This window comes from Apus apus, chromosome 14 (genome assembly GCF_020740795.1).
Source record: "Apus apus isolate bApuApu2 chromosome 14, bApuApu2.pri.cur, whole genome shotgun sequence".
In the NCBI taxonomy this organism is placed as follows: Eukaryota; Metazoa; Chordata; class Aves; order Apodiformes; family Apodidae; genus Apus; species Apus apus.
This window is the reverse complement of record NC_067295.1, coordinates 16,775,939-16,798,671: the sequence shown is the minus strand read 5'-3', so window position 1 is coordinate 16,798,671 and position 22,733 is coordinate 16,775,939. Positions and strand designations below refer to the sequence as shown.

Here is a 22,733-nt window from a genome sequence, read left to right as displayed (position 1 = left end):
GAGGTCCCAGCTGACTGGAGATTGGAAAATGTGACCTCCATCTACAAGAAGGGCCAGAGGGAGGATCTGGGAAACTACAGGCCTGTGAGCCTGACCTTGGTGCCAGTGAAGGTTATAGAGGGGGGAAGAGTGAGTCTCTTCTCCCAAGGAACAAGTGATAGAACAAGAAAGAGGAAATGGCCTCAGGTTGCATCAGGGCAGGTTTCGATTGGGTATTAGAAAAAACTTCCTCACTGAAAGGGTAATTAACACTGAAATAGGCTGCCCAGGGAGGTGCTGGAGTCCCCATCCCTGGAAGGATTTCAAAACTATGTAAGACGTGGTGCTGAGGGACATGGGTTAGTGGTGGCCTTGGCAGTGCTGGGTGAATGGTTAGACCCGATGATCCAAAAAGTCTTCTCCAACAAAAAGAATTCTGTGATCCTGTGTTAGCAAAGGCTGCAACTCCTGGCTGTATTGGCACTTTTCAACACTCAGCTCGTGTCAAGAGCTCAGCCACACGGGTTGGACGTTTCACTGTTTTGCTGGAACAGCACAAGCCCCACCAGTGATCTCTGTGCTCTGCTTTAGGCTTACCGCTGTCTGGAAGAGATGCAGAAGAAGATTCCACCCATGAACCTGAGCTACTACGTGCCTCAGCAGACCCTTGAGGCAGTTCACCGAGGAGTTGGCCTTCCCGTGAGCAGAACCCTGGCTCCAGAGCAAATTGACAGAAGGATGGAGACCAAGGAGGTAGAAGAAGAAATGGCTGATGAAGTGGAGGACCCTTGACAACCTACAGTTCCCAAACACAAAGCTGACTTTACTACTAGGTCACTTACTCTGTCCTTGTTGGGGGACTTCTCAAGCACTACATACAAAGACTCAGTGTATATCCTGTAATGAAGCTGGGTTTAGTAATTTAATAAAGTTGAGGGGGAAAAAAAAAAACAAGGGTGTATTTTAACTTCAGGCCTTCTTCCACGTACAGAAAAGAGCTGAATAACTGAGGTGGAAACTCCTAAGTTGGCAAAATTTTCAAATACAGCTTTGCTCTGCTGAGGTGCTGATTTGTTCTCTAGAAGTCAGAACTTTTGAAAACAATCTGTCCCAGTTGGGTAGCAGCTTGGCTAGAAGTCAGACTATTCCCCTACTGCAGAATCAAGGGAGACTTTTCCCAACCCAAAGCTTCTGTATTTGAATGCATCACAGGATGGTGGATCACAGAGCTGCCAGTTACAGCAATTGGGATTAAACCTCTGAATCACAGAGAGGATGGGGCTGGCAGGGCCCTCATTCCTGCTCAAGCTGCACCACTTTGAGCCAGTGAAGGTTCTTCCTAACCATGAAGCTTCTTTTGTAGATGCCACAGTTATGTCCAGCTACTCTGTATTAGTCAGGTTTTAGGATGCAAATGTCTTCCCAGCACAAGAAGGACTGTGACACATGAAGCCCAACGCAAGCAACCAAGGTTTTGCTCACCTTTAAGACTCTTGTCCTGCCCCACATGGGTGTATTACCAAGTCACGGTTGTGCATTTCATGCCAACTCACCCTTCTGCTTAAGAGGGATTTTTCTTTTTTCCTGTTTTGTGTCTGGCTTCAAAACTTGGGATGAAGTTTTTCAACAGTATGATCTCAGGGAAGAGGGGTGTTGGGAGATTTTTAAGGCCATAATCCAGACATGAGCTCTCCTTTAATAGAAACTTTATTTCTCTACTAAGATTATACAAAAAGAATTCCTGTTTTGTTCCTTCCTAACCACAGCACAGCTCAAGGTTCAGCACACTTTCAGAACTTCAAGGTAGCTCTTCAGTTCTTAAACCTCATCAGCAGTCACTTCCTGCACCGTGCCCCCCTCAGACAGCAGCTGAGGAGCCACCAAGCGCTGACAGCCAGAAGAGACAGGAGCCTCGTCACGGGCACGGCCTGGGCTAAGTCCTGGGAGGTCAGTGGCTCTCTCCAGCCCTCCTGTTTTTCTGACAAGAAGTCTGCTATGAGATCTTCCCTGTATTTTTAGCAGGGCTCTCCAACCTGCCAAGGTTATAAATAGGTGGGGGTTAGGGGTGGCAGCGCGCGCCTTCCTGCATCTGTACACCCTGTACCGGATGGCCACGGCTCCCTTTCTGGCCTCCACTACAAAGTCCAGATGTCAAGTCAGGTTCACTGGCTTCCAGCTCTGTACCCTTCCCCCCTTCTTCCTCTTCTCCAGCCAGGTGACTGCTGAAGAGGCCCCAGCAGTGCCTACACACATCCAGCTGGCAAGAGTATGACGTAAAGGTCATTTATTTTACCCTTTGGCTAGGAAGGGATAGTTCTGAGTTTCTTTTTCAGGTTCTCCATGAGTAGCAGGTTCTGCAAGGCCAGCCTCCTGCAATCTCCATCTGGATCTTTCTCCACCACATCTGTAAAAGAAGCAGCCACGATTAGCTGGAAAATGGGAAAAACTGCCCTTCACCTAACATGTCACTGGCCATCACCAAACAGCACTAAATGCAGCCACAAAGGCAACTAAGTCTGGGCTGGACACCAGCACTCACAGGAATTACATTAGACCAGAAGGCAAAGATGTCCAAACTCAATCATCTTCAGCAGTCAACTTTAGCCCTGACTGCCATGTGCAACAATGCTCAGTTCCTTCTTATAGCAGAAACTAGTAGTCAGTTGGGTTGAAACACCTTAGAAACCATCTGACCTTGCATTCAATGGGATAACCAAGTCACAGTTTGTGCCCCATAGCCATTCATAACCTTTCTACAGCTGATCTACTGGCCTAAACGCTGTTTGCAATAAGAAATCCTCAAGTCTCCACTCTGCCAGTTCCCGCTACCTGACCAAATGCCCTTCAAACGGGAGACAAGGAGGCAGGCCCCAAGTTTCAGTGCTTTTTCCATTCTGAGAGATCAGTCTAATAAACCAGCAACTCTTTCACATTTTATGCAGCACATAAGAGAGGACATGAAGCTGCTTCCAGCAGCTGTTATTCCAGGGGCCATTAATGGGCCTGCAAAGTACAAACCAGGATGCACGCAGGATGTCTGAGCAAGGGGAGCCTGGAAGAGCAGTGAGGCTCTGTGAGGAAATCCTGTACGCAGGAGCAGTGCTCCTGGCCGGCACTGTCAGCCCAAACACATGACTCATTCTGATGGAGCTGGGCTATTTATAGCTTCAGGGGGAGCTTCACAATGGTGCTTCCACGCTCCTTCTACAGAAGGCAAAAACAGGGAGTCTACAAGACAGATTAGTACAAGCTCAAAAGCCAAGAGACTCTGTTGGCACTGTTTCTAATTGCCATGAGCAAGGGCCTTGAAATGCTGCCACTGGAAGGGAGGCACAGGGCACCAGGGTATTATTGGTTAGGGCCCTACATGAAACAACTTGTCTACAACACAGCTCTGCAGCACTTGAAAGGGGTGGGGAATTCCCTCAAAGGCAGCTGCTGAGGAATCAAAGGAACTGTTTCCTAGAAATGTTGAGGTATTCCCTGCCTCCCCTGAGAAAGATTAGGCTACTCAACAGTAGATCCAAGGTGGATCCCAGCTGAAATGTCCCAAGCACCCACTAAGCAGACAGTCCTGTGGCAGTGACTGAAGCAGCCCCTTACACCACACTGCAAACACTTTCTAAGAGGGAACACTTCCAGTTACAGCCCAAAGGCCAAAGGGCAGGAACAGTCAGTCATATTCAGCCCAGAACGACAGCAGCCTGCTCAGGCTGTCATATAATAACAAACTGGAGCAGATTTGTAGATTTCTACTAAATGTTTAATGGAGAACATTTTCTAGCCCACTGTTCCTCACTGTGCATTAGCCATAGCAGGAGAAATGCAGATGGGCCCAGCTGAAACCGAAAGTAGTGACTTCTGGCCATCAGGCATGGTAGCAGAAGGCTTGCATGCAACAGCTTGTCACTTTTCCCAGCTAGAGTCAGGAAGCAACAGCAAGTCCACAAACTCAAACCCATGATTCAGCCACAAAAGTAGGTCTCTAGTGACTGACTTCACCTGTTGAAGCAGCAGAGGAGCCCAGAGCATCCCTGTAACACAGCCTGTTTTACCAACAATCTTACAGCAAAGAGCAAAGCCACAGCCCAGGAAGGTGCTGTCCTTCAGAAAGTAGCTCCAGAAGGATGCACAAGTTTTAAATTGCACTTCACTTGTATCTGACCAGAGCTGGAGCCAAGTTGTTTCTGAACAGCTCCTAGAACAACCTTCCCCTTTGCTAGACACACAACAGTGACCCTACCCTGCTCTCATTCCCACTGAGATCTACCATGCAATTTTCATTGGCTATGACACTTTTACAGGCATAAAAAGATGCTGCAGGCTCTGTTGTCCTCTTCCTTCCAATAACAACTCATTAAAAACTGACCATGCAGACCCTCATGCTGAAAATCCATTTATAACATTCCTGGAAAGGCGTTACTTGGCACAGTGGTGTTAACTGTAGAGACAGGCAGATTCCTCAGAGCAAACCGTGTCATGGGAAAAGTAAAGTTTTTGGCCCCAAAAGGCAGCTCTTCCTTTCAGAGGGCACAGAGCTCCACAGGCTGCAAGGACCAGAGGCCAGCAGTGTCAGTGTTGCTTCCTGCCTGCTCCCCGTGGGAAGCCAGCTCACCGCGGCTGAGAATGCTGAAGGAAACCACCCCAGGGAGTCTCATGAGGCCCACTCAGAACACAGTGGAGGCTTCAGAGTTGCAAAGGACACAGCATTGTTTCCTCCTGTGCTTGCAGCACACTGCACCTCATCCCCAATGTGTGCATCTCCTGCCTACCAGAGCCCACTGGTGGGTGCAAGGTGTGCTGGGTGCAGCAGGAAGGGCCATGTGCTGTCTCTTCTAGGTTGCTCTTTCCATCAGCAGTACGAAGGCAGGCCAGGGGGCCATGCTTCTCCCTGTTTTTAGCACTAATGAGACTCATTTTCTGCGCACATACCAGCCTTGGATGTAACTGCTGCTCCAAGCCACAGCCTGCATGTTACATGCAATATGCTCCCACCTGCTGCAGCTTCTCAAAGTGGTGGTTGCAAGCTCAGAGACGGGGCACATGCTGCATTTTCACATTTTTCTGGTTGGCCCGTAGGGTGAGGACAGTCACACCTGGAAATGCCCTATGCAGCCCTTGGCTTTTGCTGTAGATACCTCAGGAACACCTCTGCACAGCACACAGCATGGGCTGGAATCTGTCCTGAACTCAGAAGCAATAAATATGCTTGTCATGCAAATCTCTGGTGCACAATGCTAGGACATCATTGCTACCATCACAACTAGAGGTGCTGCACGAAGACTGCACTGCTAACCAGGACAACGTTGGTGTAAACACTGGTGTACACCACCACATCTTACCTCCCAACCAGGACTGAGCCTCCAAAAGCTCGTCTGTCATGTCTTCCAGAAGACGCTCAGTAGGGGCGCTGAGGAGCACGGAGGAGATACAGGACAGAAGACCCTGGCGCACGTACCTGTTGGATCAAGGCTGAACTGGTCAGAGGCCACAGCTTCATGCTCCACCTTGACTGCCTCACCTCAAGGGTTCTCCAGTTTCAAATGTCTGTGACTACGGTGACTTGTGCCCTGTTCCTACTGATTAGAACAGTAACAGTGCCCTGCCAGGCTGTGGAGCAGGGAGTCCAGCACAATTCACAGCCTTGGACAAGTCTGAGACCAAACCAGAAACTGGATGTTTACAGCATTTTGCCTACATGCCTTTCCAGGGCTGAAGGCTGGAATTTAAGGTTTTCTGAGCTCCCTGAGTAAACAGATGAAACTATCATATGGATGACTGATGAACAAATTTTTTCATGCTTTCTACAGGTGATAACAACCTCCACACCAGAAGACACCAGCCAAGTTCGCATGTTGGGCTGACATTAAAGCAGTGTCTTCGCTACATGCTTGTGCCACACTCAGTCATAAGGACACAAGGATGGAGGAGAGAACAGAGTTAATGCATCAAGTCACTGATATTTTCAGTCTAGTGCTAGTCTTGGACAAAGACAAACCATGGCTGGAGACTGGCTCACAGCTGATCTTGGGAAATGAAAGCAGACAAGTACAACTCACGAGTCAGTGTGGAAACGCAGAGCCCAGACAAACTCCAGCAGGGCCCTTCCCATCACAGCGACTGCCTGCAAAACAGGATGATGGCAGAGCCACGGAAAACCTTCATGTGCACGTCACCCCCCAGAGCTGCACCTTGAGATACACTGTTGTGAACATAGAATCACAGGGGTTGAAAGGAACCCCTGAAGATCAAGTCCCACCCCCCTGTTGCAGCAGGAACACCCAGGGTAGGTCACACAGAAATGTGTCCAGATGGGTCTTGAAAGTCTCCAGAGAAGGAGACTCCACAAGCTCTCTAGGCAGCCTGTCCCAGGGCTCTGTCACCCTCACAGGAAAGAAGTTTCTCCTCACGTTGAGGTGGAACTTCCTGTGTTGTCACTTGGTGCCATCTCCCCATGTCCACAAGCACCATTGAGAAGAAATGGACCCATTCTTGACACCCACCCTGCAGATATTCATAGACATTAATCAGGTCCCCTCTCAGTCTTTTCTCCAGACTAAACAGCCCCAGGTCTCTCAGCCTTTCTTCATCAGACAGATGTTCCAGTCCCTTCATCATCCTTGTAACCTCCCTTGGACTCTTTCCAGTACACCCCTGTCCCTGTTGAACTGGGGAGCCCAGAACTGGACACAACACTCCAGATGAGGTCTCACCAGGGCAGAGTAGAGGGGAATGAGAACCTCCCTTGACCTGCTGGCCACACTGTTCTTCATACATCCCAGGATACTGTTGTCTCTCTTGGCCACAAGGGCACAGTGCTGTCCCAAGGATCTCCTGTCGTCCACTAGGACCCCAAGGTTCTTCTCCATGGAGCTGCCTTCTAGCAGGTCAACCCCCTCATCTATACTGGTGCATGGTGTATCATGGGTATAATTCACTTTATTTTACAGATGAGGAAACTTCAGCAGGAAAGTGAAATTATGTGTCCCACCTCGCACAGAGGCCCATGGGTTTTGTAACAGAAGAAGCAAATGATAGTGCAAGGTGTCTGAACTACATTTCTCCTTTCTGACCATTTCTCCTCAACTCTTTTCACAACTTCTTACCACACACCACTGAAACCTGCTGCTGCCCTACATGTGGCAGGCTCCAGAGACACTGCTGTTTTAGAATGAGCTCCCAGGCTAGAAGTCTCTCCTGCCGTCACAGAATTGTTCTGGTTGGAAAAGACTTTTAAGATTATCAAGTCCAACTATGACCTGCAATCTGCAAGATCACACAGCTTTTCTTACCACAGTGTTGACAGCCAAATGCATCAGGATTGCTAAAGTGTGGACCAGTCTTCCAAGAACAAAGTGATCTTCCCCCAGGAGATCAAATGTTGTCAAGGGCCTGCAAATGCAAGTTACACATTGCTGTAGCAGTGAGAAGACTGAACAGAGCATCTCTGGAATAGCCATGGTGGTTATGCAGGGCAAACTATCACCCCCCCAGCATGAATCCCTACAACAACAGTCATTCTGCAGTCATTCCCAGTTTAACACAACCCACAGCTTACCTCTCATCTTTTCCCTCAGAGCAGTAATGTCCTCTGCTCTTATAGCAGGAATCATCCTACCAACAAGCTTTACTTAGGAAGAACTGAAAGAAGCTGTTAGGGTGGGTATTAAAGACTGATTCTCCTGAATTGATTTCACAGCCTTCCTTAGGTGAGTAAAGATTGACAATAAACTGTGTCCTGTGTCCTATAAAGTGGTCACAAGGATCAGTCCAGGCAACAGGCCCAAAGCTGAGGCAGAGTTAACTTTGGTTAAAGATGGCAGGTCTGACTTCTGTGGTTCTGTGTGAACCTCCCAAGGGGGAGAGGCAACCAAGACAACTGGTTTGGTGCTGCCACAGCCATCCACCTGGGTACCTGCCAACAGGTTATATTCTTCATAATGTATCTTCACTGCTGCAGCATCTTACCTACTCCTGCCAAACAAAGCTTCCTAAGTCAAAGACACAAATCCCTCCTGTCCAAGCTCTGCACATGAGCCAGGCACCCCTGTGGTGTCACAGGCTCCCACAGCTCATTGAGCCAGGCAAGCAGAACCAGCAGCACGGGTCACTCTGGAGCTGCTAGGCCCACATCCCAGGGTGTTCACACTCACCTGTCAAAGTGCTGAATCAAGGGAAAAAAGAAGTGCCCAGCAACAGAATGGAATTGATTGGGGCCGGAAGGCAGTTCCACTTGAGACTGACCCTGTCCAAGAGAAAAATGAAGTCTAGGCACAAGATGCAGCACCCGACTCATCCACTTCACTGGACACTGTCAAGACTGTGGATTCCTTGCAGATTCACTGCCAGCTACTGCTTCCTTGTACACCTACAGGTACTGGTTTCCAGACTGGAAGGCTCACTTCCCACTTCAGATCCTCTCACACATCTAAATATTTCAATACAATACAGCTCAGTACTGTTGGGTTAGATATGAGAAAGAAGAACATGCAAAAGATAAAGAATTTTGGAAAGCAAGTTCTCCAGGATGATCCAGAGAGGAGTTCTGGGAACTAGGAAACCAGCATCAATAGGAAGACTGAGACAGTTCAGCCTGGAGGCAGCTACCCTGATGCAGGAGGCTCTCAGATGGATGAGGTGCAGTCACAGCTCCCTGCAGTGGCCAGACAAGCTCAGAACAAGCCCAAGACAGCAACAACTACCCTCAATGCAAGGCAATGAGTTCAAGATTTATTTTCCTCTCTCTGCTGGGATAGGACTACAGAAAAGTACTCTGAGGATACTAAGAAAAATTTCTGTCTCAAGTTACAGAGTCCTTCGAGTTGGGCTGAATTTCACAGGTACATTGCTCTTTCTGAATCGAACTACAGCAACTTCTAGCGTCCCTATTTTTGTTGGCTTTGACATTAGTTTGTTTGTGCCCTGGCCTCACCGTAGCAAACCTCCGAGTCTTGCTTTTGATCCTCTCATCAACAATCTTTCTCCAATCCTTAGAGCTGTCGCTTCCTGGAAGTAGCTGGACACAAGGTTTTTGGACACCAGAGTGCTTGGTCTTCCCATGAGACTGGGGACTGGACAGTTCCTGAGCTGCCAAAACCAATACCTAGATGAAAAAGAGGGAGGTTCTATTAAACAGGGCTAATCCTGTACTAGGGAACAACAACAGAGTTACTGGCACCCAAACTGATAAGAACCGCAAGGCAGAAAGGCAAAACAGGTTTAGAATGAAGAACAGCACAGTGACCAACCCCCAACTGAGGAACTGACCAAGCACTTGGTCACTGAGCCCTGAAGCAGAACAGTGACTCCTTCTTCAGACACATTAAGTGAAATGATGTAGGAGTCACTGATTCCTGCCTCTCAGCAAGTGAAGATAGAACAGACATGTTAGGAAACAGTCCCTTCTCCCAGGCAATTGCCTGTCATATTTTGTGCATCCTGTGGGGAAGGATGACCGACTGTATCACTGGGGGGCACCAGGATCACAAACAAAAGGAGAACAGCAGGCACAAATATGAATAGAAGAGACTCCCATGCCCCTGTGAGAAGTAACAGGAAACCTCAGCACATCTCAGGGAAACAAACAGCACTGGTGCAACAAAGACAGGAGGAAAGCAGGAGGTGGCCAGAAGACACTTACATCGAGAATGTCCACACGCTGACAAAGGCTGTAGTTCAGAGAGTAGAACTGGGAGGTCAAGTACTTTGCTACCTGTACAGAAAAATCAAGGTACAATGAACACAAAGCCTGGCTGGGAACAGCTTTCCCACTAATTCCAAAAGCACTCAATTTCAGAAGTCCTGCTTTCTCTTAGTTAACAGCAAGCCTCCAAGAGAAGGGAAGAGACACGTTGTGAGCGTGTCCAGAGAAGGGCAAGGGAGCTGGGGAAGGGGCTGGAGCACAAGTTTGAGCAGGAGCAGCTGAGGGAGCTGGGGGTGTCCAGCCTGGAGACCAGGAGGCTGAGGGGAGGAGACCTGGCTCTGCAACTGCCTGAGAGGAGGTTGGAGCCAGGGGGTTTGCTTTCTGCTCCTAAGGAACAGAACAGATAGAACAAGAGGAAATGGCTTCAAGTTGCACCAGGGGAGGTTTAGATATTAGAAAAATCTTCTTCACTGGAAGGGTAATTAACACTGAACAGGCTCTCCCGAGGGGTGGTTGAATCCCCATTCCTGGAGGTGATTAAGAGATATGTAGATGTGGTGCTGAGGGACATGGTTTAAACAGTGGACTTGGCAGAGCTGGATTAATGGTTGGTAGAGCTAGCTGATGGTTGGAGTCTATGATCTCAAAGGTCTTTTTCAACCAGAATGATTCTGTGATTCTCTGATAGGGGAAATTCACACAATTCTACCTCTAGATTCTGCAAAGGAATTAAATGACAAACAGGACTTTGCCATTCTTTTCTCCCTCCTGCGAAAAGGTTCCCAAACAATGGCCATGGCAGCCCTGATACTTTGAAAGAGACCTGATTGCAGCCTTTCTATACTTAAAGGGGGCTTATAAGAAAGATGGAAAGAGACTTTTTACCACAGGCTGTTCTGTTAGGACAAGGGGTAAAGGTTTTAAACTGACAAGAGGATAGATCTAGATTAGATATAAGGAAGAAATTCTTTATTATGAGGGTGGGAGACACTGGAACAGGTTGCCCAGAGAAGCTGGAGATTCCCCATCATAGGAAGTGTTCAAGGTCATGCTGGATGGGGCTTTGGTTTAGTGAAAGATGTCCCTGTCCAAGGCAGGCACAGCTGGAAGATCTTTAAAGGTCCCTTCCAACCAAACCATTCTGTGATTCTGTCATTACAATCACTGGCCAAGTCTTCTTCTAGGGAAGCCCTTTGTGCCTCAGCTTCCCTCCATGTGAAACAATCTCCCTTCAGTGCAACAACTCCTTATCTAATTTGCCCTATCAGGTATACTCACACTAACAGTCTCCAAACAGTTCCTCCAGACTGTTATGGCTCTGACAGAGTTTTCTCTTTCCTGCTATGTCAATCACCCATTGCAGACTCTTTAGTACCCAGCCCATCCCTGCAAAAATGCTGCCAGACATGAACTAGCTACTCTACCACACCCCAACAGCTGCTCCTATCAAGTTTGAAAGAGACTTCAGCTGCTTAAATTTTTGCCTGTCTCAAGTGGAAAAAGGAAAGCAGTGAGATGAACTCACAGGTATTGGATCTGTGGTTAAAACAGCTACTTGAGCTCTCTGACGGAGCTCCACAAAGCCTTCCATGCAGGTCTTCTCCTCCAGATGCAATAGTATTTTTGCCAGCTCCACACTCACCTGCTCAAAATATGAAAACAAAAGGAATCAAATCCCTGCAGATGTTTTCTTTCTCACAGGATTTACAGACCACTTCTAATGTTTAAGCAAAGACAATGAGGGTGTTGAACGTGTCTGTTATGTAGGAGGGAGAGTAATCACAGAAAGCTAAGTGCCATCAAGACATTTCTCAAAGCACTGAACCCCATGCTGATTTCTCTCCTCACAATCACTTGGTTTTTTGGACAAGTGGGGGCATCATGAGATAAGAAGCATATCACTAATAGCTATAGGAGATATAACTAATGGGTAAAGGGGACAGTACCACACCCAAAGACCATCAGTAACATGTCTGATGAGCAGCAGCAGACTGCCCACTGTGTACTAGACTACAACCTTTCTCCTCAGCTGGCAGAGCTCTACATCTGTCATCTTCAAGTGTTCACTAACCAGCTGTGGTGAGCGCTCACCATAATGGTGACCTTGTCCCAGGTTCCTCTCACCTGAGCTTTACAGTACAAATCTGACTACTCTCTCCAGAAGACATTATCCTTGTACAAGCAAATAGGAGAAGTCCCTTTGAATTCATCCTGCTTTTTGTTGTGGAATAACAAATTGTTTCAAATCAGAATTGATTAAATCCAAAATTAAAATCAATTAGTCTGTGGAGTTCATGGCTTCTCTGTGAGCTGCGCTTCTAATATTTTTTCCTGCCCAACACAAAGCATGGAGCTTCCTCTGCTTCCTCACACTACCAGCAAGCTCCACTTCATTTTCAGTTCTGAAGCTGCTAAATGTCACACTGTTGCCAGCACCTTTGCCTGCTGCTTTGTCCCTCTGTGCTCTGTAGCCTCACCTCCAAAGCTATTTCCTTCCATTTTCCTTCCCAAGTTGAAAGCCCTAAACCCAGGTGCACACCAGCCTGAACTGCTGCTCTGTTGGCATGTTTAGTCTCCTTATGAGTGCAAAGGGATCATCCTGTGCAACAGCCCACTGGTGACAACTCTTACTACTTCACCTCTCTTGTTGCTGCTGGATTCTTTCGAACCAAGCTCTCAAGAGCCTTGACTGTAGCTTCCCATTTGTCCATGTCTTCAGATCCTGTCAGCACTGAAGAGGATCAAAAGACAAACAAAAGTAATCAACAAAATGGTTGTGCTTGCCTACTACCCCCAGTTTTCTTCTGCCAGCAGTTTTGTCCTGTTACAGACAGATACCACTGACCCATTGCTTGACCAGTGTTAGGAAATGAACTGAAATTACTCCAAAATTCCAGTTCAACACTTGAGCCCAGATTACTGAAATCCTGCAGCTTCTTCAAATTAGCTTAGAAAAAAATAAACCTATAAAGAGATCACTCTCCCCAAACCAGTAAGAAACAGATAAAGACTCATCCCAGAATCTCCTACCTTCAATACAGTCTCGAATATACACAGGAGCCTTAGTCTTTAGTTCTTTATCCTCTGACATGTCATAAGGGACAAGGTCATCATCACTGCAAACGAAATAAAGGCAGGAGTTGGTCCATGGGGTACAGAGGTCTTCCTCTCTCTAGCTATCCCCACAAAATGGAAAGAACTGGCACATACACTGTTGTAACACCATCACTCTTGCACCACCCAACAGCACTGCTGAAGCCTAGCCTGAAAGGGTTCCTGTGCCTAGAGTCCTCAGCACAGGAAAGACATGGAACTGTTGGTGCAGCTCCAGAGGAGACCACAAAGGTGGTAAGAGGCCTGGAGCAGCTCTGCTGTGAGGACAGGCTGAGAGAGTTGGGGTTGTTCAGCCTGAAGAAGAGAAGGCTCCGGGCAGACCTTATTGTGGCCTTTCAGTACTTAAAAGGGGCTGATAGAGAAGATGGAGACAGACTTCTTAGCAGGACCAGTAGTGACAGGACAAGGGGTGATGGTCTTAAACTAAAAGAGGAGAGAGTCAAACAGATATATGGAAGAAACTGTTTACCATGAGGGTGGTGAAGCAGTGGCCCATGCTGCCCAGAGAGGTGGCAGATGCTCAGTCCCCGGACTCATTCAAGGTCAGGCTGGACAGGGCTCTGAGCAACCTGATTTAGTGGAAGATGTCCCTGCTCACTGTAGGGGGTGTTGCACTAGAAGACTTTTAGAGGTCCCTTCCAACCCAAACCATTCTATCATTCTGTGAGTTCAATGGAATAAATACAATGGCTGCACGTGACACAGGCTTTGCTCAAATTATTGACTAACATTTGTGCATGCAATTCCCAACACAGAGTCATGCTCCACTGCAAACCCCTCGGCTGCACAAGATCTGCCAGGAAATACAGCTACCCTTCTCCCCACATCTGCTCTTAAGAACCTGCCATTATTTTCCACTACCTACCAGTTTCCTGCCCCATACCTGTCAAGCTCAGCATCTGACACCTCATCTGGCACCAGAGGGGCTGCTGGAGGCAAGTTCTTGTTACTCTTCAGTACCACGGGCAGTGCAGCATCTGCTTTCTCGTGCCTGCTGTGAGAAACAAGAAGCATCAAAACCAATAAAGTAACAGTCCTTATTCAAAAGCAAGAAACTACCCACACTGTCAACCCTTGCTGCCTGAACAGAAAGGCAGATCATTATTTCTGGGGCAGTCTCCCATCTAGCTTGGCCTACACAAGAATCAAAATCCCAGGAAAGAGAATGGGAGGAAGAAACACAATCTCTTAAGAGCAAATGATAATTTGCTGTGTTCCCCCTGCACTAACTTGTACCTAGGACTGCTAAGGAAAGACTGATCTGGGATAATTGGATCACACTGACCTGCACTGTATTGGAAGCTATGAATGAAGCCAAACAAATGAAGTATAGCATCACAGAATGGTCAGGGTTGGAAGGGATCTCTGGAGATCAAGTCCAACCCCCATGCCAGAGTAGGACTACCACAGAATCTAGGGCAGGTCACACAGAAACACATCCAGATGGGTCTTGAAGGTCTCCAGATAAGGACACTCCACAACCTCTCTGGACAGCCTGTTCCAGTGCTCCATAATCCTTACAAAGAAGTTTTTCCTCCTTTTTTCCTTAGTTTGCATCCACTGCCCCTTGTCCAGGGGACCACTGATTGGCCTCTCCTTGACACCCATCCTTCAGATATCTGTAATCATTAAGATCCCCTCTCAGTCTTCTCTTCTCCAGACTAAACAGCCCCAGGTCTCTCAGCCTTTCCTCATCAGATGTTCCAGTCCCTTCATCATGCCTGTAGCCTCCATTGGACTCTCTCAAGTATATCCCTGTCTCTCCTGAACTGGGGAGCCCAGAACTGGACACAATACTCCAGATGTGGTCTCACTAGGACAGAGTAAAGGGGGAGGACTCCACACAGAAGCACATAAGACCCCTAGAAACTGCAGCACGGTTTCACCATGTGCAGCTATCAAACAAGCAGTTGCACTACACACACCATTTCACCTAACCACACTGCATTGCAAGAAGGTGCATCACGATGCATAAGAATACGTAAGACATCTTCATTACCAGGAACAGCTCTAGTGTGTAACTCAAAGAAAAAGGTATGGAGAAGAGTAAAAGTTGGCATGGAGATGAACAGTAGCAATATCTTACTCATAATCTGGAAGGTCGGGGACAATAAAGGATGGTGGAGTCTGCACCAGAAGGGACTTCAATTCTCTTGATTCATCATCTTCTTCATACTAGACATTCAGAATAACTGTTACTCCTCTGTGTTTGATTGCAAACATGCCCAACACTTGCCCCTTCTGCTGTCTGCAAATGAAGACTGAACCACAAGCAGGTGACCCCACCCAAATCCCATTTGTTTCAGTCCCAGTGGTGCCAGCAGTGATGTATTTTTGCTGCACAGCATCTCCAGGGGCAGTGCCTCCACTGCCTCCCTGGGCAGCCTATTCCAAGGCCTCAGCACTCTTTCTCTGATTAAATTTTTCTCTGAAGAAAAATCTTCTGAACCTCCCCTGCTGCAACTTGACCTTATTTCCTCTTGTCCTACTGCGGGTCACCAGGGAGAAGAGCCCAACACCCACCTCTCCACAACCTCTTCTCAAGCAGTTGTAGAGAGCAATGAGGTCTCTCCTCAGCCTCTTCTGCTGCCTCTCCTTATTTCCAGACAGTAAGTGTTAAATCTGCTATAATGCCCTATATAATCTGTTTTAAAGCTTTGATTTTCTCTAAGCCCTGAACACCAGACAAATTTTATTATAACCTTCACCTGAAACTTCAGGACAGGGCCATCAGTGTTTATTTTGGAACTAATGCTCTCTGCCACTATCATTCCCAGACGCCGTATCTGCGGCAGGTTGCTGTCCAGGTGACATTTCACACCTTCCATCAGGCTTGTGAGGAGCTCTGAAACAAACGAAACGGTGAATGGAATTATGACAGAAGCAAACACCCATCTTTCTGCTGGTCTCCTGAGAAAGGATCTTTAGCCACTCATCACTCAATAATGGGCAAAGATAGGAAGGGCCCATGACACTGACTCCTCTCCCTGCAAAGGCCCTTCAAGCACCCATGACACCCTCTTTCTGTGGGTACAGAGTCAACAAAGCATTACAGTATATTCTGGTTTGGAATATTTAGATTTTCACTAAAAGGACAGTAAGTCAAGTCAATCTTCAGCTTGTCTTTAAAGTGCTTCAAAGCCACTTAAGTGTAAGATCGTGTTTTAAGGAAGCTACATATTGTGAGCAGTACAACAGTCACAGAGGGAAAAATTTCCCTCACCACCTAGATAAGCTGAAACAGGCAGATAACACCAGTATTTCTCAGCCCAAAGAATGATTGTTGGCAGCTGTAGCAGGCAGGTTTACTGCTGTTAGACTCGCCTCCTTCAACTCAGAAAAGCTTATAATTGCAACAGCTATCAGATAAAAAACAAATCGTAAAACTACCATACTTTCAGTAAATAAGTCACTTCACCTAAAGAATCAACTCTAGAAGGAAGCGGGTCTTACAAGTCAGTCTTCTTGCCCCCCAAAAGCCACACACAGAGAAGTAACTCCAGACATTTGGTAGAGCTGTTTTTATTGCAACAGAAGTAGAAATTTTCAACCAGGACCCCAGTGTGCTCTGCACTGTGTGAGTAGAGGAGGTCCCTGCTGGCAACTCACTCACTGACCCTACTCACCTCACCCTGAGGGGAGCAGAATGACCCAGAGGAATGTACATGGAGAGTCAAGCAACCAACCCAACAGCTTTCTATCCTGATGTGCTTTCCCCTGTCCCCTCATGCCCCAACACCAGGCCTATCCATTGCTAATCACACCACTCTTCTAACCAGTCCCAGAGTCAATCCTTGTTTTTCTGTGACAAAACTTAAAGGTTCCTAAACCACTGTTTGGGTAAGAACCTTAATTTAACAACACACTTCTCCAATTTCATAATTTAATATTATGAATTATGCACTTGGAATTGTATCGTATCAGTGCTAAAAAAGATAACTGAAGCAGGCTTCCCCACTTGCCAAGATAAAGATGGGACAATTTTGTTTCTCCACAGATCAACACAAGATACTTTTCTGTTAAACAAATCTCCCCCTGCTCGTCCCACCACCTCACCTTGTCTGCAGCTCTCGATTTCAGGCTCCTTCAGGTGGGAGAGGCAGATGAGAATGGCCTTGCTGATGTACTGCTGCTGCTCAGGTGGAGAGTGCTTCACAGCACTGCTGCTGCCCCATGTCTCCAACAATTCTTGCAGAACCTGGGTCAGAGAACTCAAGCTGACTTGAAGTGGATCTTTTCTACATATAAGTCAACTTTTTGAAGCACATTTTAAAAAAATGTGCTTTCACAGCACTTTGTATATTTATGGAATCATAGAATCATTAAGGTTGGAAAAGACCTTCAAGATCATCAAGTCCAACCATCCACCCTACAACCCCCAACCACTAAATCATCTCTCTCAGCACCATGTCCATGTCTTTTTTGAACACCTCCAGGGACAGTGCTTCCACCACCTCCCTGGGCAGCCTGTTCCAAGGCCTCACCACTCTTTCTGGAAAGAATTTTTCTCTAATATCCAATCTGAACCTCCCCTGGTGCAACTTGACCTCATTTCCTCTTGTCCTATCTTTGGTCACCAGGGAGAAGAGCCCAACACCCACCTCAAGTGCCTCCTCTCAGGCACTTGTAGAGAGCAGTGAGGTCTCCCCTCAGCCTCCTCTTCTCCAGGCTGAACAGCCCCAGCTCCCTCAGCCTCTCCTCATCAGACCTGTTCTCCAGACCCCTCTTCAGCCCTGTTGCCCTTCTCTGCCCCCTCTCCAGCCCCTCAATGTCCTTCCTATCCTGCAGTGCCCAGAACTGCTTCCAGGGCTCAAAGTGCAGCCTCACCAAGGCTGAGTAGAAGGGCAGGATCACCTCCCTGGTCCTGCTGGTCACACTGCTCCTGATGCAGGCCAGGATTCTGGTGGCCTTCTTGGCCACCTGGGCACACACTGGCTCATGTTCAGCTGCTGTCAACCAGCACCCCCTGGTCCCTCTCTGCTGGGCAGCTCCAGCCACTCCTCCCCAAGCCTGGAGCGCTGCTGGGGTTGCTGTGGCCCAAGTGCAGGACCCAACATTTGGCCTTGTTGGAACTCCTGCCATTGGCCTTGGGCCATTGGTCAAGCCTGTCCAGATCCCTCTGCAGAGCCCCCCTGCCCTCAAGCAGATTGACACTCCCACCCAAATTAGTGTCATCTGCAAACTTCCTGAGGGGTGTACTATATCCCCTCATCCAGATCATTGATAAGATGTTAAACAGGAGCAGCCCCAGCATGGAGCCCTGGGGACACCACTCCTGGATCTTTGTGGCCCTTTGGCCTTCATGCAGCCCAGGGAACTTTACGCTCCCTACAAACAGAGCTGACATTTGTATTTCAGGGCCCAAAACATAGTGTGTTTCACCAACTGAGAACTCCACACTAGCTTCACGTAATATACTGGTAAATATATATATTTTTTTAATTTTAAAGTGGTACGTTTGTTTCTCATAAATAAAAACTACATGCAAAGTAATATGTATTGTAAAAAAAAAAAGCCCAGTATATTAGATGAGTTTACTATACTATTAGATAATTATTATAATATTATGGATATTATCTGTCAGTACTTCCAGATAAGTTTAGAACATGTAATCAGTGAAAAAATAATAATTAAATTTACAAAATGGTAGAGATTTCTAGAGAGACAAATTTCCTAGAAGCCCCATCACACTGCTGACTTGGAGATGGAAAATAACTTCAATCCCCCAGAGGGAAAGGTAGATGAGATTCTGAAGCATCAACCCTTTGGCAGACAAACAGCTCTCAGCCAGCTTCCTCACTTGCTGTCATCTGCCCAGCCACACAAATAGGGGATGGAGGAAGATGAGAAGGACATGGGCCATCTGTCAGAATTCAAGCCTCGTTAGCTTTGCTACTTGGAAGACAATTCAAGAATTATAGATGAAAAACTAACACCAGTAGTGGAGAAGGTGTTTGATTTGTAGATGACAATTTACTCGTGACATGACAGGGTCTCCCTCACTCTCTCAAACAATAACATAAGTGTCTTAGAGAAGTACCAAAATTGTACCAGAGAAGTACCAAAACTACACCCCATAGGCACACACACATCCACACTCACAAGGTAGAACTTTTTCTATCTTGTTTCCATTCCATTTCCCCCTCATCAACATTCTTTAACCTTACTTTGATCAAGAAGGGTCGATGAAGGTTGTCCAGGGCCAGGTAGCCAAGAAGGTTCTGCAGCACTGCTGTCTGCAATGAAAACCACTCTTGCTTTAATTGGGTAAAAAGTTGTCATCCAGCAATGACAAGTGTGTCTTTTTACATGCTCAACTTCATTCTGAGGGACTGGTTGACAACATTCAGAGACAGAAAAGCAAGGAAATTTTAAAAGCCAACCAAGCACTCACATGCAGTTGTGCATTAGATACATGGAAAAACAGGACAAGGATAGAGTGTAATATTTTTACTGTCAAAGCCAGATCAGCACAGTCCCAGGAAACATGGAACACAGGAAGTCTAGGGAATATCCCTCACAACATCACAGGCCAGAGAGAACCTCCTACCACCTTGTGACAAGCCTAAGTGTACAGGAAAAAAAAATTAATGCCAGTCCTTGTCTCATCTCCTCAATCTAATTCTTACCCCTGAGGTCATGGTTTCTTCAGTCTTTTCTTTCAGATTCTAAGCTAACTAGATGGCTCCAGCTCTCCAGCACACCAAAATCATGTGCAAGCAACCATCTGGTCCCAGAAATAAAGAGTACAGTAATTCTGCTAACTACCATCAACCCTAAGAAAGCACAAGAAACCCATGAGTTCAAAGGAACCTTTTACCACTCCCTCTTTAGGTTCAGCTGCACATGATACGAGGAGCTGCACAGCTCAGGTATGCGTGAAGAGACCGAGGGCTGATTTCAGAACAATCCTTGAGAAGAACTGGAACTCAGATGGAAAGCACATATGGCATTTGGGAAAACCAGGCATTACTACAGACCTGTTCAAGGCAGAGTCCTTACCGTGTGGCCATACTGCAAGAGCAGAAGCTTCTGCGTCATCACAAACTGAGCTTTCTTGTTTTTCACAACCAGGTTCCCCAGCAACCTAGACAAGACCTCTGCTCTGGCAAGACAGGTCAAAAGCAAAACGTTAGGAATCCATGTGGTTACTGTCATGCTGCTGCTAATCTCAGAAAATTCTGTTAGCAGCTACTTGCAACAAGGTCACTGAAGCACCTCTAAACTGTGAGTCAGTAATTGCACAGAATGCTTTCACTTTTTTTTTCACTGCATGTAACAATGCAGATCTTTAAGGAACAGGGCAGGTTCTACTCAAGAGGGAACAATCAGCTTCTTTACCCCTAGAGTCTCTCAGGAAATGGCACTGCAAGAAACTCCTACACAAATACACACACGTCAACACAGTTCAGAAACTGATCCTGCAAAGACTTGTGAAAAACTTCTGTCTTTGCTCTGGATCAGGATGAAAGCAGAGTTCTTACCCTGGTGCTCTCTGCACAAAGCCAAGGACCACGGCTTCCATCCAGCGCTCTGGCACACGTTCAACCAGTCGCCAGCACATTCTCTGCCAGATGCAGTCTGACCTGGTGAGATCCACTAGGCGAGGTACCAAAACACCCAGAAGTTCTTCTGAAGTGGAAAAGAAAACAGGTAAATACACCAGGTGGCCAGGCCTGATGCAACGGTTCTCAAGGTCAGCCTGCAAATGTCAAGATCCTTACAAGATGAAGAAATACAATGTACAGTTTGCAGTTCTGAATTGTTCCTGTGGTAAAAATTAAGCCAAAGAGCCTAAGGAACTTGCAAGCATTTCTCATCACAGCAGACAGGTAGAAAATCTTTCCTTTTCTTCACCAGCTCCGTTACCTACTGCTGCATTCAGTGGTTTCAACGTCCTAGGCAAAGCCAGACTGAAGGCTACTCAAATGAGAGAGTTATTAGATACGGGCAGTGACTTATGCTGGTATTTCCAAGGCACTTTCAGACCACTGGATGAAAACCACTAGAAGAGCATTTCACAGTTATGCCCCAAATGGTGGGATGAGGCTCATAACCTCATTGATTTTTGAGAGAAAAGATGACGCTCATGTGAGGGGACAGAAAAGCACTGACACCCATCAGATGTGCAGCCCAGCAGCCTCAGAAGGCAGTCTGTCCAGCCCAACTCCCCAAAGTATTCACTGGTCACACTCCCACTCCCTGTGTATCATCACCACATTCACCCTCTGCACTAACAGAGTAAAACAGACTTTCCCCCTCCCCCAGATAGTGTTGTCAAACACTCACTTTGTCTGCCATGAGCACACACCTTCCCCAGGACATGAGAAACAAAAGAGATGGAGCAGTCCAAGCCATCTGGAATAAAACAGACACAAGCTTAACAAAAGCATCAACACCATCCGCCTAAGAGCCTTCAGAGGGAGATTTTACAACTACTGAAGCCTGGAAACTTCAAGCATCATCTCTTCCTCCCTCCACCACCTACCTTCACACACAAAATGGCACCCAGTAGTATTTACACACAGTGGTGAGAGTCAGGAAGACTAAAGTAGCTCAGTCCCACTTTATCAAAATGGTAACAAAGTCACTGGTTCACTCAGTACTGTTTAAATCTTTCATACAACTACTTCAGCAGAGGCCAACTGACCACAATTAAGCTTTGACAACAGATGCTCCTATTAAACAGCTTGTAGGATTGCAGCTTTCAGTGGGATTTTAAAAAGCCTCAACCATCTCCCTCATTCCTGGTATCTTATGCTTTTAAGCACAACGACCTCCCAGGCTGAAGGAGGAAGGGGTGGCTCTGCAACACCCCTTATCTATACCTCACACAACACACTTCTGCAGAAGACCTGCCCAGCCCTCCTGCAGTCTTACCTCTTAGAGACTCAGAGATCTTCTGCAGCACCTGGATAATTGCATCACCCAAGAGGGGAAAGTAGTTCTGTGGGAAGAATACTGGCGGGTTTTTTCCCTGGAGTTTGTTGCTGACATGATCAGGCAAACACACAACCCTGTTGAGCAGGGCCTCCTGCAGCTCGGGCAGGCCGGCCTGTGCTTGGTGCTGACACATCTCCCACATCAGGGCCCAGACCCGCCCCTCCTGCAGGAACTGTTCCAGCACCTCCACCACCTCCTCCGGGTGAAAGCTGAGACTGGAAAAAAGTAACTGGATTAAGTCCCTGTTCCTTTTTACCTGTTAAAACAAATATATAATTAAAAAAAGTGCACACACGACTGTTTTTCTGCTGTGGTCCCACCACTGCAACTCTGCTGCTGTCACACAGAGTTTTAACCGAAATCAAATTAAAATCAAAGCAATTTTAATCCTTTTGTATCCCTACAGTTTCCTCAGCTCCTAACGCGCCCGGGTTTTCAGTGCGTGTCACCGAGGGCAGCTCTGAGCCCTGCGGGAACCACCAGCGCTGCGGGGCTGGAAACGGCGCGGCCGCCCCGCACCCACAGCTCCGTCCCCCGGGTGGGACCAGCTCAGAGACTCCCCCGCCGCGCCCGAGCCACCCGAGCCGCGCCAGCCCCCGGCCCTCCCCAGGCCACGGCAACGCTGACCCCGCCTCCCTCCGCGGCACCGAACCCCCGCGCGCCGCCGGACCCACCCCGGGGCGGCGAGGGCTTCCAGCAGGACACAGAGCGCGGGGCCAGGCGGGCCGGCCAGGAAGCAGCTCCGCCACTCGCCCCCGGCCCGCGCCGCGCGGGGCGCCCGGGCCAGGCTGCGCAGGAAGGCGCCGTAGAGCGCCCGCTCCCGCTCCCCGAGGGCGGCCGAGCCCCCCGCCGCCGCCAGGGCGGCCCGCACGGAGCCCGCCCCGGCCCGGCCCGCGCCCCCGTCCCCGCCCGCCGCCAGCGCCGCCAACGCCTCCCGCAGGGCGAGCTCCAGCCCCGCCGCCATGGCGCCGCCGGCCGCGCCCGCGCCAGCCAATCCCCGCCCGCGCCAGCCAATCCCCGCCCGCGCCAGCCAATCCCCGCCCGCGCCAGCCAA

At 48.0% G+C, this 22,733-nt stretch overlaps 2 protein-coding genes across 6 annotated transcripts in view; one reads left to right on the top strand and one right to left on the bottom strand.

Moving 5' to 3' along the window:
* Positions 1-1,073, top strand: part of IFT140 (intraflagellar transport 140) — an 82,900-nt gene extending 81,827 nt beyond the window's left edge. For both annotated transcript variants that reach the window (XM_051632093.1, XM_051632094.1), the window contains one exon: positions 571-1,073. In XM_051632093.1, coding sequence (XP_051488053.1) covers positions 571-771 — 201 coding nt within the window. In that variant the 3' untranslated portion in view covers positions 772-1,073. The remainder of the gene's footprint in view (positions 1-570) is intronic.
* Positions 1,074-1,668: 595 nt separating this feature from the next.
* On the bottom strand, positions 1,669-22,201 carry TELO2 (telomere maintenance 2). 4 transcript variants are annotated; one of them, XM_051632328.1, is made up of 20 exons: positions 21,617-22,201; positions 21,026-21,094; positions 20,221-20,368; positions 19,739-19,841; positions 18,904-18,972; positions 16,793-16,934; positions 15,445-15,581; positions 14,823-14,911; positions 13,620-13,730; positions 12,653-12,738; positions 12,262-12,353; positions 11,148-11,264; positions 9,620-9,691; positions 8,912-9,082; positions 8,133-8,224; positions 7,272-7,371; positions 6,039-6,103; positions 5,322-5,437; positions 2,273-2,383; positions 1,669-1,957 (listed from the first exon to the last, which is right to left on the bottom strand). In XM_051632328.1, the coding sequence occupies exons 1-19, from the start codon at positions 21,819-21,821 to the stop codon at positions 2,280-2,282; spliced, it is 2,088 nt and encodes a 695-aa protein (XP_051488288.1). In that variant the 5' UTR covers positions 21,822-22,201; the 3' UTR covers positions 1,669-1,957; positions 2,273-2,279. The 4 variants fall into 4 exon arrangements, with proteins under 4 accessions (XP_051488288.1, XP_051488287.1, XP_051488289.1 ...); XM_051632327.1 differs by having other exon boundaries at positions 1,669-2,012; positions 21,617-22,200; XM_051632329.1 differs by having other exon boundaries at positions 1,669-2,383; positions 13,620-13,727.
* Positions 22,202-22,733: the final 532 nt, after the last annotated feature.

What these genes read in the sequence shown, in the direction of transcription:
- TELO2 (XM_051632328.1), bottom strand. Translation starts at nt 21,821, where the DNA reads ATGTGGGAGATGTGTCAGCACCAAGCACAGGCCGGCCTGCCCGAGCTG. An exon ending in TTTGTGCAGAGAGCACCAGG is followed by an intron (nt 19,842 to 20,220) that starts GTAAGAACTCTG and finishes CTGTCTTGCCAG; the next exon opens with AGCAGAGGTCTTGTCTAGGT. An exon ending in ATTTGGCTGTCAACACTGTG is followed by an intron (nt 6,104 to 7,271) that starts GTAAGAAAAGCT and finishes CCTGTTTTGCAG; the next exon opens with GCAGTCGCTGTGATGGGAAG.